The sequence below is a fragment of the Giraffa tippelskirchi genome, chromosome 13, assembly GCF_054371585.1.
Source record: "Giraffa tippelskirchi isolate mGirTip1 chromosome 13, T2T-mGirTip1v1.2.pri, whole genome shotgun sequence".
Lineage (NCBI taxonomy): Eukaryota > Metazoa > Chordata > Mammalia > Artiodactyla > Giraffidae > Giraffa > Giraffa tippelskirchi.
Window position 1 is genome coordinate 108777197 of NC_137287.1, and position 17368 is coordinate 108794564.

The 17368-nt window shown below is 47.3% G+C and overlaps 1 protein-coding gene across 1 annotated transcript in view; it reads right to left on the reverse strand.

The window, feature by feature from the left end:
• Window positions 1-15256: 15256 nt before the first annotated feature.
• The window catches only part of TGM2 (transglutaminase 2), a 34588-nt gene continuing 32476 nt past the window's right edge, over window positions 15257-17368 (reverse strand). The window contains exon 13 of the mRNA XM_081558821.1: window positions 15257-17189. Coding sequence (XP_081414947.1) covers window positions 17039-17189 — 151 coding nt within the window. The 3' untranslated portion in view covers window positions 15257-17038. The remainder of the gene's footprint in view (window positions 17190-17368) is intronic.

The window sequence follows — 17368 nt, forward strand, 5'->3', positions numbered from 1 at the left end:
GGGGTGCCTTCTATGGTTTCCTGTACCATGCAGATATTTGGATCACACTGCTTCCTTCTTCTGTTCCCCATCTGGATTGCAAATCCTCACCTATCCCTCTCCATCCTCCACTCCTGGAGACAAGTCTCATTTCCTTTCAAAACCTTTCGCTGGATAGTTACGATGGAAACTAAAGCCATCTTCATCATTTAATCATTTTCTGTTTGCTCAACAAAAAAAACTACTAACTGCTAGGCTGTTCCTATGGAGGATACAACGATGCCTCAATCTGCTGTTGAGAAGCTGTATCCTGGGAGAAGGCTGATGTGAGAAAAAGGGAATGTAGGGCTTCCTTAGTGGTCCAGTGGTTAGGAATCCACCTGCCAATGCAGGAGACATGGGTTCAACCCCTGGTCCAGGAAGATCCTACATGCTGTGGGGCAACTAAGCCTGTGTGCTGCAACTACTGAGGCCGTGCTCTAGAGCCCGTGCTCGGCAACAGCAGAAGCTACACAATTGAGAATCCCAAGCACTGCAAGCAAGACCAGCCTCCACTCACTGCAACTAGAGAAAGCCCACACATAGCAACAAAGACCCAACACAGACAAAAATCAATACATAATATATTATTAATATTAATAAATAATATATATTTTAAAATATACTATATTATTTGTTTCTTTTTGGCTGTGCCGAGTCTTCGTTGTGCACCGGCTTTTCTCTGGTTGCAGGGAGCAGGGGCTCCTCTCTAGTTGCAGTGCACCAGCTTCTCATTTCAGTGACTTCTCTTGTTGCAGCGCACAGGCTCTAGACCTGAGGGCTCAGTAGTTGTGTCTCTTAAGCTCTAGAGGACAGGCTCAGTAGTTGTGACAGGCGAACTTAGTTGCTCCAGGGCATCTGGGATCCTTCCAGATCAGGGGTCCAACCGTTGTCTCCTGCATTGGCAGACAAATTCTTTACCACTGAGCCACCAAGGAAGCCCAATAAGTAAAATATTTATTTAAAGAAAGAAAAAGGAAATGTAGAATGAATTCTACATACCTTCCTTGAATGCCTTTTGGGTGCCTGTCACATAGCTGGGTTCTGAGTACACAAAAGGGAACAAGATGTAATCTCCTCCCTCCAAAATTTCACAGCAGAGTAACAGAGATGAAATCAGATCTTAAATAATCCTGTGAAATGTAATAAGTGCCAGACACATGATAGATGCCTTATAAATCATCCATGAGTGAACGATGTGAATTAACATGGGAGTTCAGAAGAGAGAGAAATTACTTCTAATGGAAATAGATCAAGGAGATCTTTGCAATGGCATTCGAGTTGGGCCTTAGAATCAGTTGTTTTGGGGGCATTCAGAGAACTAGCAGAAGGTAGGGACAATCTAGGTATGGGAAGAGTATGAAAAAAGGAATGAAGTACGCTTTTATTTTTAAACAGCTTTATTGAGATATAGTTTACATACCATAAGCTTTATCTATCTATAGTGTACAATTCAATGGTTTTACTTGTATTGAAGAGCTGGGCAACCATCATAATATAACTTTAGAACAATGTCCATCATCTCCCAGAGAAAACACTCATTTGCAGTCATTTCCTATGCTCTCGAGCCCACCTCCACCCTCTCATCCCTGACTCTAGGCAACTAATAATCTATTTTCTATTTGTCTATTCTGGACACATCATGTAAAATAGAATCATAGTATATGTGGTCTTTTCATTTAGGATAGTGTTTCCAGATTTCATTCATGCTGTGGTATGTATCAGTACTTTATTCCTTTTTATTGCTGGATAATATTCCATCGTACAGATGTACCACATTTTATTTACCCATTCATGAGTTGGTGGACATTTAGGTTTTTTCTACTTGTTGTCGGGGGGCAGTTGTGTATACTCTTAAGCTACTATGAATAATGCTGCTATGAGTTTTCATGTTCGGCTTTTTGTGTGGACGTATGTTTTTTTATTTTTTTTCCTAACTCCAGTAGGAGTAAAATTAATGAATCAAATGGTAACTCTATGTTTAACCTTTTGAGGAAGTGTCAAACTGTTCTTTCAAAACAGCTGCACCGTTTCATGTTTCCAGCAGTGATGTAGGAGGGTTCCAGCTTCTCCACATCCTACCCATACTTGTTATTATCTGCTTACTGAGCATAGCCATCTGGTTACTATGAAGTGGTGAGTCTTTGTGGTTTTAATTTTCGTTTCTTAATGTCTAATAATGTTGAACATCCTTTCATTTGCTTATTAGCATCTGTATCTATTTTGGAGAAATGTCTTTCCAAGTCCTTTGTCTCTTTTAAAATTAGATTATTTTCTTTTTCATTATTGAGTTGTAAGAGTTATTTATGTATTTTGGATACTAGTCTCTTATCAGATAGATGATTCCAAATATATTCCCCACCCTATGTGTTGTCTTTTCACTTCTGGATGGTATCCTTTGAAACACAGAAGTTTTAAATGTTTGTGAAGTCCAATTTACCAATCTTCTCTTTTACCACTTATGCTTTTGGCGTTGTATCAATTGTTCCATTTTTTAACCTGGGTGCTGGTTTCATGGGTGGGTTCAGTTTATGATTTGTGGACTTTTCTGCACATGTACACAAGACTTCAATAGACAGGTTTGTTTTTTTTTTAAGGGGGTGATAATAAGTGCAGCTTCCTCCCCTGGGTCATTGCGGCGACTGAATGGATGAATGCATACACGGTATCTGGCACCCCTTAGTGCTAATACACAGTAGCTGTTAACTGTTGTTAAAAATCAGTCTCTGCCCCTGATGGAATGAATGATCTTGGCCCCAAGTTACTTCACCTCATCAGACCTCAATTTCCTCATCTGTAAAATGGGTAGCGCTGTGTGTATGCCCAGTCGCTCAGTCATACCTGACTCTTTGCAACCCCATGGACTGCAGCCCACCAGGCTCCTCTGTCCATGGAATTCTTAGCCAAGAATATTCCTTGATGATCTCCTTAATGCTTTAGGAAGCTCCCTCCAGCCACCAGAATGGCTAAAACACAAAGCAAAAGAAAATAATTTGAGTTGTCAGTGAAGATAGTGAACAATAACTACTTTCCTATGGGTTGCCATTTCCTACCCTAAGGGATCCTCCCAAACCAGGGATCGAACCCAAGTCTCTTACGTCTCCTGCATTAGCAGGTGGATTCTTTACCGTTGAGGCACCCGGGAAGCCTGTAAAATGGGTTAGTACCACCCATTTCACCAGGGCCACAAGGTTTCTCAAGGAGACAAGGTACATCATCAAGCTTCAAGTCTGCCTCTGCTGTGAAGGCAAAGCTCTCTGAACTTCATTTGTCTGTGTGTTTAAGCCAGAGACCTGTTGTTTATCAATCAGTTTAAAATGAGGCAATTTTAAACCAACGAGGATCTTTTGCTCCATTGTGCTTTTTCTTTTTTTAGTTACTCATGAAATGAAAATGAAACACTATTCCCAAGTGTTTTCTTCCCTTCCCAAGAAAGCCCTCCTCATTCTTTTTTTTTTTTCTTTCTTTTTTTAAGTTACTCATGACATGAAAATGAAACACTATTCCCAAGAAAAGTGTTTTCTCCCCTTCCCAAGAAAGGTCTCACAAAAGTTTGGGTCAATGAAACAGGGAAGTTAAAAAAAAAAACAGTCGTGACCGAGGAGAGACAAATTTTCAGCTCTATGAGCATCTGGGTGGCTGCCAAGAGCTGGCTGTGGGCCCCTCAGAGTTTCCATGAGCAGAACTGGCCGGGCCTGGGAAGGAGTGAAGGAGGAGCTGGCTGACAGAGAGCTGGCTTCCAGGTGGAGCTGGGGTGCCAGGCTTGGGCAGGGCTGGAGCTTGAGCCTGGCCGGGCAGAGGCCAGGGAAGTTCACTGCAGAATGGTCAGAGACCAGCCCTCCTCTCCTCTTCAAGCCCCTACCCTGGCTGCCCCTGTCCTAACCCGAACAATCCTTCCCACCTTTCCCTCCCCCCACCTTCCAAGCCTGTCTTGCCCTTGAGTTGCTGCCCAGGAAGACTTCTCTGCCCTCCCCCAAGCCTCCCCACTTTCTCCCTGGGGTGGCTGGAGAGAGCTTCCTAAAGCATCAAGGAGACCATATCACCTGCTACTCACCACCCTCCAGTGAGAACCACTGCATGGTAATACAGTTAATAAGTTCCAAATCCTTCTCTGGTCTCGAGGTCAAGTCAAGGTTTCGAGGGGCTTGAAACTTATACCTTGGAGGGGGTTGTTCGTTAAAGCACAACATGCATAAAAGACATACATCATAAGCGTATGTCTGGATGGTTGTTCAGTTGCTAAGTCATGTCTGACTCTTTGTGACCCCATGAACTGCAGCATGCCAGGCTTCCTTGTCCTTCACTATCTCCCAGAGTTTGCTCAAATTCATGTCCACTGAGTCGGTGATGCCATCCAACTATCTCATCCTCTGCTGCCTGCTTTCTCCTCTTGCTCTCAATCTTATCAGCATCAGGGTCTTTTCCAGTGAGTCAGCTCTTCGCTTCAGGTGGCCAAAGCACTGGGGCTTCAGCTTCAGCACCAGTCCTTCCAATGAATATTCAGGGTTGATGTTCTTCAGGATTGACTGGCTTGATCTCCTTGCTGTCCATTCCCCTGAATTGAACACATCTATGTAAACTGGCCCCCAGCTCAAGAATCAACCCACCACGAGCACTCCAGACGCCTCCCAGATACCCCTTCTCCTGCTTTGGCAGGCAGATTCTTTAACACAGAGCCACCTGGGAAGCCTTCCAGCTACAACCATTCCCTATCTGCGTTCCCTATCTGACTTCTCACATTCTCACATCATAGCTGAGTTTCGCCTGGGGTTGAACTTCACACAAATAAAATCATTCCATGTGTACCGTGTGTCTGGCATCTTTCCTTAACGTGCCTGTGAGATTCAACTAAATTGTTGCACATAGGTGTTCTTATTTTTTCTCATTCATTCCTGTAATATTACTTTGAATGACTATACCAGTTTATATGGGGCTTCCCTTTTGGCAGAGTGGTAAAGAATCGCCTGCCAACGCAAGAGACGCAAGAGTTTCAGGTTCAATCCTTGGGTTGGGAAGATCCCCTGGAGGGGAAAATGACAACTCACTCCAGTATTCTTGCCTGGAAAATTCCACAGGCAGAGGAACCTGGCAGGCTACAGTCCGGTTCAGTTCAGTTCAGTTCAGTCGCTCAGTCATGTCCGACTCTTTGCGACCCCATGAATTGCAGCACGCCAGGCCTCTCTGTCCATCACCAACTCCCGGAGTCCACCCAAACCCATGTCCATCGAGTCAGTGATGCCATCCAACCATCTCATCCTCTGTCATCCTCTTCTCCTCCTGCCCCCAATCCTACCCAGCATTAGGGTCTTTTCCAATGAGTCAGCTCTTCGCATGAGATGGCCAAAGTATTGGAGTTTCAGCTTCAACATCAGACCTTCCAATGAACACCCAGGATTGATCTCCTTTAGGATGGATTGATTGGATCTCCTTGCAGTCCAAGGGACTCTCAAGAGTCTTCTCCAACACCACAGTTCAAAAGCATCAATTCTGCGGCGCTCAGCTTTCTTCACTGTCCAACTCTCATATCCATACATGACCACTGGAAAAACCATAGCCTTGACTAGACGGACTTTTGTTGGCAAAGTAATGTCTCTGCTTTTAATTATGCTATCTAGGTTGGCCATAACCTTCCTTCCAAGGAGTAAGCATCTTTTAATTTCATAGCTGCAATCACCATCAGCAGTGATTTTGGAGCCCCAAAAAATAAAGTCTGACACTATTTCCACTGTTTCCCCATCTATTTCCCATGAAGTGATGGGACCAGATGCCATGATCTTAGTTTTCTGAACTTTGATCTTTAAGCCAACTTTTTCACTCTACTCTTTCACTTTCATCAAGAGACTCTTTAGTTCTTCTTCACTTTCTGCCATAAGGGTGGTGTCATCCGCATATCTGAGGTTATTGATATTTCTCCCGGCAATCTTGATTCCAGCTTGTGTTTCTTCCAGCCCAGCATTTCTCATGATGTACTCTGCATATAAGTTAAATAAGCAGGGTGACAATATACAGCCTTGACGTACTCCTTTTCCTATTTGGAACCAGTCTGTTGTTTCATGTCCAGTTCTAACTGTTGCTTCCTGACCTGCATACAGGTTTCTCAAGAGACAGGTCAGGTGGTCTGGTATTCCCATCTCTTGAAGAATTTTCCACAGTTTATTGTGATCCACACAGTCAAAGGCTTTGGCATAGTCAATAAAGCAGAAATAGATGTTTTTCTGGAACTCTCTTGCTTTCTCGATGATCCAGGGATATTGGCAATTTGATCTCTGGTTCCTCTGCCTTTTCTAAAACCAGCTTGAACATCTGGAAGTTCACGGTTCACGTATTGCTGAAGCCTGGCTTGGAGAATTTTGAGCATTACTTTACATGGCTACAGTCCATGAGGTCACAAAGAGTCGGACATGACTGATCAATTGAGCACAACACAGCACCAGTTTATATAATCATTCTGCTAGCGTTGGACTTTTAGGCTGCTTTCAGCTTTGGGATATTATAGGGGGAAAAAAGTTTGCTAGAAACATTCTTGCACATGTCTTTCAGAGAATATATGGACTTATTTTCTGTTGGGTAAACATCCATGAGAGGAATTACTGCCTCATAAAGATAAATGATCGTACATTTAGAAGATATGGCAAATAGTTATCCAAAGTGGTCATACCTATTTACACTCCCCTCACGGTCACATAGGGAAGTACTTCTTGGTCCATATCTCCACCGACAATTCCAATTTTTTCTCTTTTGCTTTGCATTTTGGCCATTCTGGGGAGAAGGTTGTGCTATCACATTGTACATTGAGTTTTAATTCAGAGGGAGAATCATCTTTAACAAAAAGAATAGAAGATCAAATTACAAATATAAAATTGAGTACAGAAGTGATTATTTATGAAGAATGTGAAAAGACATCATAACAAATTGCTGGAGACTCGCAAGTTTCTGACTCCCTCCTTCTGAGCATTTTTTGAGGCTCTTTCCCAGAAATGTTTATATTGAAATGCTTTCTGATAGCAACCTGGCTCCCCTCCCTGCCTGGAACACTCCACAGCTGCCTGTGGTCCTTGTGTGAGCAGGGCCCCACACAAGTGAGGGTCCCAGAACCTACAGCATCAGCTTTCTGGAAAATGGCCTCTGCACCCACCTGCCCCCAACTCTTCCCTGGCCTGGCTCCTCCTTTCCAGGGTCTCAGCTTCCATATCAGCTTCTCAGAAGGCCTTCCCTGCCCTCCTGGTTGAAGAAGACCCTCTCATTTTGTAGGTGTACAACACAAGACAGATGACAATACAGTAGGAGGTTAGGATCAGTTGCTGTGGACCCAGCCTGCCTGGTGGGCACCCTGGCTTCCTTGTTTTCTAGCTGTGTGACCTTGGATACATCACATAACCTCTCTGGGCCTCAGTTTCCTTGTGGTAAAATGGGGACAGTAAGGCTAGCTCCCTCCTGGCAGGGTGTTGAGAAGACCCAAGAAGTTAATGCATGTGATGTATTTACTTTTTAAAATATTTATTTATTTATTTTGGCTATGCTGGGCCTTCGTTGCTGCACAGGCTTTTCTCTGGTTGCAGAGAGTGGGGGTTACTCTCTAGTTGCAGTACATGGGCTTCTCACTGTGGTGACTTCTCTTGTTGCAGGGCATGGCCTCCAGGCACTCAGGCTTCAGTAGTTGCAGCTCATGGGCTCAATAGTTGCAGCCCCCTGGGCTCTAGAGCACAGGCTCAAGAGTTGTGGCACGTGAGCTTAGTTGCTCTGCAGCAAGTGGGATCTTCCTGGATCAGGGATCGAACTTGGGTCTCCCGCATTGGCAGGCAGATTCTTTACCACTAAGCCACCAGGGAAGCCCCATATAATGCCTTTAAAAGGGTGCTTGGCACCCTTGCTCTTACGATTGTACCAGTGGCTCCATTATTCTGAGCCCTAGTCTTTTTTTCTGACACATCTCATTTCACTCTGGTCATCTGCGTGAGTGCTCTGTAGGACAGGACCTCCACTGTATCCCCAGTGCGTAACTCAGTACCTGGCCCACAGTGGAGGCAAAAAAAGAGGGTGTTGAATAAATGAATCTCCTCTGTGTATCTCACATCTGTTCAGATGAGTCCAAGACAGTCACACCCTGGTCCAGGCCACCCCCATCCCTTCCTGCTGACCCTGGAACTAGTTAGAGAAATGGTACCTTGATCTTGCCTTTCTCAGATGTGGCTGGAGTTCCTGTTGGCTTCCACAGATACAACCCTTTACAGTTTATAAGGTCTGTTCCATCATAGTCACATCCCTGGTGGGGAGTAACAGGACAGTAACTGGGAGTTTCAGTGTGACAAAGCCCTGGAGAGGGAAAGTGGTTTCCTCAAAGTCACACAGCAAGAGAGAGGGGAGATGGGACACAGGCCCGGGACTCCCAGGGAGGGGCTGCCCATCCTTCTCAGGGTCTCTCTCATCCCTTCCGGAGAGCGCCTCAGGCTGAGCACATAATAGGCATATTTTCATATCATGTTTTCATGACAAATGGAAAGAGAAAAGTCCGTGGCTGCAGCCTTGGCTCTGGGACCGTGGACCTGCCACTGCCTACCCACACTTGTTTCCCCGTCTCTAAATGGGCTTCACTCACCAAGTGAAGGCAGATCCCGGTCTCACCTGGTCTGGTTGGCATTTCTCCTGTCTGTCTGTCTATTCCAGATGACTTTGGAATGAGCTGACATGGAGTTGGGCTTCCCTGGTGGCTCAGATGGTAAAGAAACCACCTGCGATTTGGGAGACCTGAGTTCTATCCCTGGGTTGGGAAGATCTCCTGGAGGAGGGCATGGCAACCCACTCCGGTATTCTTGCCTGGAGAATCCCATGGACAGAGGAGACTGGCAGGCTACAGTTCATGGGGTCACAAAGAGTCAGACATGACTGGTCAACTAAGTGCAGTACAGACATGGAGTTGCGAAGTGATGAAGTGCTTGAAGAGAAACTGGGATAACTACCTGTACCTCTGGTACCCTTGGGCAGTGGCCAAGAGCAAGGTTTGGGAAAATGTCCCTTCTGCCATTTTTCTTTCTATTTTTTTGACTGTGCTGTGTGACATGCAGGATCCTAGTTCCCCCACCAGGGATCAAACCTGTGCCTCATGCAATGGAAGCTCAGAGTCTTAATCACTGGACCTCTGGGGAAGTCTCTCTTCTGCCATTTTAAAAGGAGTACAAAGATCTCGATGAACTATTACAAGTTTGCTTGCCCCCAGGTGACTCCCGTGTTCCACAGGCTCGGCAGGGAACCGACGTGGTCATGAACATCATGGCCACATTAGTGGTGTCTCCGTACTTCTCTGTTGCTACCCTCATCTCTCCCCTGTGACAGCTGGGCTACCTAAGGCCCAGAGAAGGGAAGAGGTTTACCCAAGGTCACCAACACATCCAGGCAGACCTCCCGAATCCAAATCAAGTCAGATTCTGGGGCTCAGCTTTTTTTTTCCCCTGTTCATTATTAATTATTTATAAGCAGCTTTATTGAGACCTAGTGCACATACCTTGCAACTCACCCTTGTAATGTATATAACTCAGTAACTTGTAGTACAAAATTGTGCATCTATCACACAATCAATTTGAGAACATTTTCATTACCCTAGAAATCATTACCCTCCATGATTTTTAGCTGTCACCCCCTCCCAGTCAGCCTTCCAGCTTCCCAGCCCCAGACAATCACTAATCTACTTTGTCTTCATATAGTCACCTCTTCTGGACATTTCCTATAAATGAACTTATGCAATATGTGGTCTTTTGTGATTGGCTTCTTTTCATTGAATGTAATGTTTTCAAGGTCCACCTATGGTGGAACATGTATCAGTACTTCATTCCTTTTTTCTTGCCAAATAATATTCCATTGTATGGATATGCCACATTTTATTTAACCATTCATCAGGCATTTGGTTTGTTTCCACTTTTTGGCTATTATGAAGAATGCTGCTGTAAACATTTACAGACAACTTTTTGTGTGGTTATATACTCTCAGTTCTTTCGGGTTTATACCTAGGAGTGGAAATAATGGATCATATGGTAACTATGTCTATGACTCCAGCCTTTCAACACTGGCTTTCTCAGACCTTGAGGGGTGCTTATGTGGGGAAACTTGCTACTCCCAGTGGCCAGAGTCTATGGATCAAGTCTCCACCCCACTTTGGACTTAATTTTAGAACCTTCAAGTAAATATTAATACAATATTTTTTGAACTAGACACATTTTCACAGGCTGAATGTACTTGTTTACCCAGCACACAGATGAAGACAGTCAAAGCCATCTCCATGCTCCCAAACCCACCTTGTGCTTCTGCTGACTCTCTCCTCTGCCAGGGAAAACAGGACCCCGATTTCTAAACACCATGGATGAGTTCATGACCTTCATCCAAGTGGAATTATGTGGAAAATGGTCTTTCGTGTTTGCGTCTGTTGCTCAACTTCAGGTCATTACAGATCCTGTGTTCTCGAGGCTGTGTGTGTGTGTGCATGCTAAGTCCCTTCAGTCGTGTTCACCTCTTTGTGACCCTGTGGACTGTAGCCCACCACACTCCTCTTTCCATTGGATTCTCCAGGCAAGAATACTGGAATGGGTTTCCATGCCCTCCTCCAGGGGATCTTCCCAACCCAGGGATTGAATCTGCGTCTCTTATGTCTCCTGCATTGGCAGGTGGGTTCTTTACCACTAGTGCCACCTGGGAAGCCCCTCTCAAAGCTGTACACTCCATCATTTTTGTCATCCCTTCTCCTTTTTATGGAACCCTTTGGACTTTGCCTCTTGAAACAAAACATAAGGCTTCACAGACTTGCAGATACGTGTCTCTGTGTATGTGCTCAGGTCTGTTGGTGAGGGAGGTAGGGAGGCTGGGAAAGCGTATGTTCTGACCTGGTCCTGGCTCCATGCTTGTGTTTCTAGGAGGTCCCTCTTGGCCCTGCCACTTACGCCTCACCTCTCGGATTCTGTCATATTTCTGTTATTCTGGGCTTGCCGTGAGGCTAGGGGGTGAGCTGGCAGACATCCCAAGTAAACAAAAGCAGCTGGGAAGGAGAGGGACTTTTGGAAGCGGAAAGGAAAGGAAAGGGAAGTCGCTCAGTCGTGTCCGACTCTTTGCGACCCCGTGGACTGTAGCCTACCAGGCTCCTCCGTCCATGGGATTCTCCAGGCAAGAATACTGGAGTGGTTTGCCATTTCCTTCTCCATTGGAAGCGGAAAGATGGACCCAATCAGACACCCCACTCCACGAGGGCTGTGGTGGAGATTTCTGCTCACATACTCTGGCACATGGTGGAAAAGGAGGGTCCCAGTGGAAACTGGGCCTTCTCTGGGCTAGACCAGGCACTGGGATGGGGGTGCAGGGCAGACTGCCTGGGTTCTAATCCCCACTCTGTACCTAACCGACTGTGTGACTGTCAAATCTGTAAAATGGGGGAACACTGGGTAAGAATATTTGAGGAGTGACTAGCTCACTGGGTGAAAAGTTTCCTGACCTGGAGGAAAGTTGGCTGTTAGGTTAGAATGTGCCAGGAGCCAGCTAAATGTTTTGTGTGCAGCATTCTACTGAACGTGTGCACCAGTCATGAAAGAAGACCCCAAGTCACGCCCATTCAACAGATGAGGAGGCAGAGGCACAGAGAGGTTGAGAACCTGCCTGAAGCCACACTGTGAACCCGTGGCAGCACCAGGATTTGAGCCCAGGCCTGTTTGGTCCAGAATCCAGGCCCTTGACAATTTCACTTATAAGCTGAGCTTGGGTAGGGGCCCAGTAGTCTTGAGCTCCAATAGGGCAGTGACTAGCACTGTCCTGTAGGGCCCCAGACTCAACCCTCAGCTCAGGCTTGGGGAAGAGGATCTCAGGCTCATTTTTCCTGTCTATAAAATGGGCCTACATGACCCACAAAGCCTTCCTCCTTCCTGGGTTCCCAGTTAGTGAGCTCTTGGGTTGGGACAAGCCTATTGGGAGGTCCGAATCTGCCAGGGCACTGGCAGACCTGGCCAGGGAGGCCCTGTCTCTTTTTAGAAGGGGAGGAGTCAAGCCTGGGAGCTAGAGTTGGCACTATTGAGTTCACTTAGGGGCCCCCTCCTGGGAGGTGTGCCCCGACTCTGCTCTTGGAGTGCTCCAGAGCATGAGCTAGGTGCACAAACAGCTGGTCCTAAGCTAGACTGAGCATATAATTGTAAAGGGCTCTCTATCATATACTAAGTGGAACCAGAGCTTGAAGCAGTTGGCTGCAGTCCAGGAAGGCTTCCCAGAGGAGGTGTCTTTGGAGTAGAGTTTTGAAAGCTGAGTAAGAGTTACATAGGTGGAGATGAAGGGACAGGTTTTCTTAAAGAGAGAGCAGCAATACGTATCAGCTACTCAACTCCCTCCCCTGCCCCCACCCTTGCCTAGCCATCTCTGTTTTTCAGGGGCTGGAAGCCTAAAAATGATAACTACCAGAGCCCCTTGCCAGCCAGTTTCTGGTGAGGATCTGCCAGCGGGGAGAAGGCAGGAGGATGAGAGATACCAGTCTGCCTCTGGCTGCTGCCAGCACTGACTTCAGCAGTATTTGTAGATTCAGCAGCTCTGTTGGTTCCAGGGCTGTAGTGACAGCGCCTCCAGCAGCTGGGTGGTGCGGACCGGCTCTTGGGCTGCTGAGCATCCTGGATAGTAGACTCCTGATTTCTGGGTACCACTCCTTCTACTCTGCTCTTCCAGCACCTCAGATGCCTTGGGAGTCCATTTCCCTTATAAACTTCCTCCCCACCTGAAATAATGGTTCTGTTTTCTTGCTGGGCATTAATTGATAAAATGCTCAGGCCATCTAGACCAGACCCAGGTGCAATTTAAAATTTTTATTTTATTTATTTATTGGCTGTGCTGTGTCTTCATTGCTGTGCAGGCTTTTCTCTAGTTGTGGAGAGCGGAGGCTACTGTCTAGTTGCAGGGCTCAGGCTTTTCACGGCGGTGGCTTCTCTTGTTGTGGAGCACAGGCTCTAGGGATCGTGTGCTTCAGAAGCTGCAGTTCCTGGGCTCTAGAGCATAGGCTTAATAGTTCTGGGGTACAGGCTTAGTTGCTTGGATCTCACAGCATGTGGGATCTTCCCAAAGCCGATCAAACCTGTGTTTCCTGCACTGGCAGGCAGATTCCTTACCACTAAGTCACCAGGGACGCCCCAGGTATAATTCTTTAGGAACAGAAAGATTCAGCACCCTGAAAAATGTAATAACACACTTTGAGTTTTTTACTTGCATGTCAGGTGTTTCAACATGAGTTCCCTGAAGGCAGAGACTGTCTCCCAGCCTCTGCTCAATCAACAAACATTGATGAGTGCTTCATCGGTGTGGAATGAGATGAACGACTGGGTCCCTGCACTCCGGGAAATAGTCTAAACCGGGCACCATCCATCTGAAACTGAGTCCCCTGAAACTGAGTTCCCCTGATGAGTTTATGATTAATGTCTCTATTCAAAACTTTATTCCCTTTCTTGTCCCACCTCTGTTCCCCTAAAGATTGAGGAGTGTCAAGGAATAGGGGGACCATACCAAGCAAGACCTTGTGGGGATTTCCCAGGTACAAAAGTCCCTCTGTGTCCCTTGTTTCTTGTTAGTAAAAAAAAAGAAAAAAAAGAGGGTGTGGGGGGAGGCTTTAGTCTTCTAGACCTTCCTTAAATTCCAAGGAGCAGATGCAAGCAGTTAACAATGAGGACTATAAAATTACAGGCTTCCTAATTCCTCCTGAAGGGATATAGATAACAATCTGGTGCATATCTTTGAGTTGCTCAGTAGAGACGAAGACCATCCCCCGCCGCCCCCCCCCCACCCCGCCCAGGTGGAGAATGACGGCTATGTGCTACAAGCACGTACTCTAGACTAGTTAGAACCAGAAGGTTGAGATTCCTAAAACATCCCATTACCCACCCCCCACCAACCAATCAGAAGAAGGTCCACCAGCTGATCATGCATCCTATGACCCTCTCCCCTTACACTGTATTTAAAACCCTTCCCTGAGAGCCAACGGGGAGTTCAGGTCTTTGCAGCATGAGCTGCCTGTTCTCCTTGCTTGAAAAGAAAGTGAAAGTGTTAGTTGCTCAGTCATGTCCGACTCTTTGCAACCCCATGGACTGTAGCCTGCCAGGCTCCTCTGTCCATGGGGATTCTCCAGGCAATACTGGAGTGGGTTGCCATTCCCTTCTCCAGGGGATCTTCTCAACCCAGGGATTGAACCCAGGTCTCCTGCATGGCAGGCAGATTCTTTACCATGGAGCTATCAGGAAGCTCAAAGCACACTGTTGGCAGTGGCATTTGGCAAATAAAACCTTACTTTGCTGCAAACACATGCTGTCAACGTTTGGCTTTCTGTGCGGCAGGCACATGAGCCCTTGCTCAGTAACACAGTGTGGTAGCCAGTAGCCACCAGAGGCCACAGAGCACTTGAAATGCAGCTAGTCCTAATTGAAATGGGCTGTCAGTGTAAAATACACACCACATTCCAAAGACTTTGTATGAAAAGAAGAATGTAAGATACCTCACTCATAATTTTTATGTTGATTATGTGTTGCAATAACAATGTTTATTATACATGTTTATTAAACACAGTATGTTTCAGACATATTAGGTTCAACAAAATGCATTACTAAAAGGTATTTTACCTGGTTCTTTTTTTAATAGGGCCACTAGAAAAATTTAAATTACATATATGGCTTGTATTTGTGGCTCACATTATATTTCTACTGAACAACACAGGTCTTAGGGGAACTGAGTTGAAACACATCAATTGACCAATTCAGCATTTATTAGGGTCTGTTTAAGAGATACTTGGTCCCCACCCTTGAGGACTTCAGACAGGAAGTGGGGGACAGGTATATCAATATGGAACTAAAAGTCACTGTGATAAATGTTTGAGTTGGTCCATGTTCCAGGGTTCTGAGAAGAAATCTGGGTAGACTTCACAGAAGAGGTGACTTTAATGTGAAGCATTATAAATTGAATAGGAGTTCATTAGCTGAGTAAGGAAAAAAGAGGGGCACTCCAAGGTAAGAGGTTGAAAGTGCATGGGATGTTAGAAGAGAAACAGGCACTTCATTCTAATCTGAACATGGCTGTTTGGAGATAGGATTGGAGATGGAGCTAGACAGTTGTAGAGCCTTGAATGCTGGTTAAATATAGATCTGAGGGAGGCACTGAAGCTAGGGAAAGGCTCTTAGCATGAAGTGGCTTGTCCAGATGCTAAATGAGCTCACGCACTCACTCTCCTCAAAAGCATGACCAGACCTTGTTTGAATGTGAAAAATAAACTTTTATTTCAGTGCTCGCTCTTTGTGGCTCAAAAGCACATCTACTGCTTGCTTGGAACCCAAAAGCGTTTATAAAACCATAGGGAAATTGAGCAATATTTATATAGAACGAATATATACTGGCTCATCTTGTGCTTCTTGTGCAAAGCAGAAAGTTCTAAGTGTATCAGTGTGACTTTCACCAAGTCCCTATCTGGGGCTTGGGGGCTCCCTGGAGGCTCTGACCCCACTCCAGACACAGAATTCTCTCCCACTTCCCTCCTTCAGACTGAAGGAAGCCCGGTTATGTGGAGAGAGTGAGGAATAAGCTCAGAGATGGCAATTCGTGGGGTCCTCAAGCTTAGTCAGGCGGGCAGGGGCTGTGTTCCAGGACTCTGGCTCTTCAAAAAGGAGATGGCTTAAGATGCCAGCCTTGTTGGTGGGTGATCAGCATAGGCAACTAAGGTTGTTGTGAAGTCTAGGCATTGCGGTGGGCGAGCTCGTGGTTAGGACGGGGGTTTCTGGGGGGGCTCTTTCCCCCTAGAAATGGGCTCCGAAGGCAGATGCCTGGGCACAGGTGGGGGACCCTGACAGGATTGGGGGCAGGAAGGTGGTCATGGTCATGGTCTCATACTTCGAAACATCCTGGGTCTGTGACCCAAGGCTCTGTGAAGCCCGGGAGGAGGACCTGCTGTCATTGGCGAGGCTGGGTCATACAAGGCACCTGAAGTGCAGAGCTGGGAGGGCCTTGGAGATGAGCTGGTTCAACCACTCCCAGCGACCAAAGAGGAAACTGAGGCCCAGAGGAGGGGAAGGCAGTAGCTGGCCAGACCTGGGGCTCGAACCCAGGGCTCTAACCCCTCCCCGCCTCCTCGTCCTAATTGGATCCTTTTTGATCAGGTTCCAAATGGCCTCTTGGACGCAGCCAGGTCAGGGCTGGAGTGGTGGATGGGGCACTGGACTCAGAGTCAGAAAGGCCGGGCTCCCTTCTTGTGCCTCTACATTAGCCAGCCTTGCAAATATCCAGGAGCCCACAGGAGCAGGGCCGGCCACCTCCCTTCTCTGAGCCCAGTCTCCTCACTGAGAAAACAGCTCCCCCTCTGCAGTTTCCCGTGGCGATTGAATGGGCTGATGGCCGTGTGAGCACCAGTGAGCCCAGGAAGTGCCAGGCACTTACTAGGCGCCTAACCATTGTGAGAGGGTGGGGGGAGTATTGGGTCAGGGCTGCTGGGATGTGAGGGGATTTGGGGTGTGGCCTGTTCCTGGGACCCTCCCCATCTGCACCTGCTCAGACTCTGCCGAGGGCCCCCGGGGTCTGGGCTCAACCTGGGGAAGGGGTTCAGGGTACTCTAGGGAGCTGAGTTCCTTGATCCGGTCACTGGGCACACTTCTTTTGCCTGCTCCCAGGAAAGGAGCTCTGACGTCGATCAATCAGTGTGGCGGGTGGACAGTGGCTTTTTAAGGGGCATCTGGGCTGGGAATGGAGGGGGAGATGGCCTACCCCCCAGGCCCAGTCAGCCAAGACGAGGGCTCCCACAGTGCAGGCACAGAACATCTCTCATAGGTGGGGAGCCAGGCTCAGGGGGACAAGGTGGGCGGGAAGTACATTCAATTCCAAAGGGCCCCCTCAGGCAAACCACCCCTGCCCTGAGGTCCAGGGCCCAAGGAGGGGCACGTTTTGCTCATTAGCTTGGGATAAAGATTGGGGTCAAGCTGCTTGGGATAAAGATCGGGGTCAAGTTGGGGGCCCTCGGTGGCTGAGGTGGAGCTGGCATGGGGACCCCTTAGGAGGGGCCGACGATGACGTTCCTGAAGCCCTTCACGGCCTTCAGCCTGTCGCTCTCGAAGTTCACCACCAGCTTGTGGCGGCCCGGGTACAGGGGCAGCAGGTCCACCCTCACCTTGACTTCCTCCCCCGCCTCCACGGGGTCGGGACTGGGAGAGAGAGAGAAAGAGGGTGAGGAGAGGGACCCTGGCCTGGTCCCCATGATGAGGCCAGGCCAGGGTGACACGTGACTACTGAGATCTTAGCCCAGCGCCTCCATGATGTCCAGCTGAATAACGACAGGATAAAGTGGGCCCTGCTCATTGCTCTCAGGGGCCTGGGCCATCTG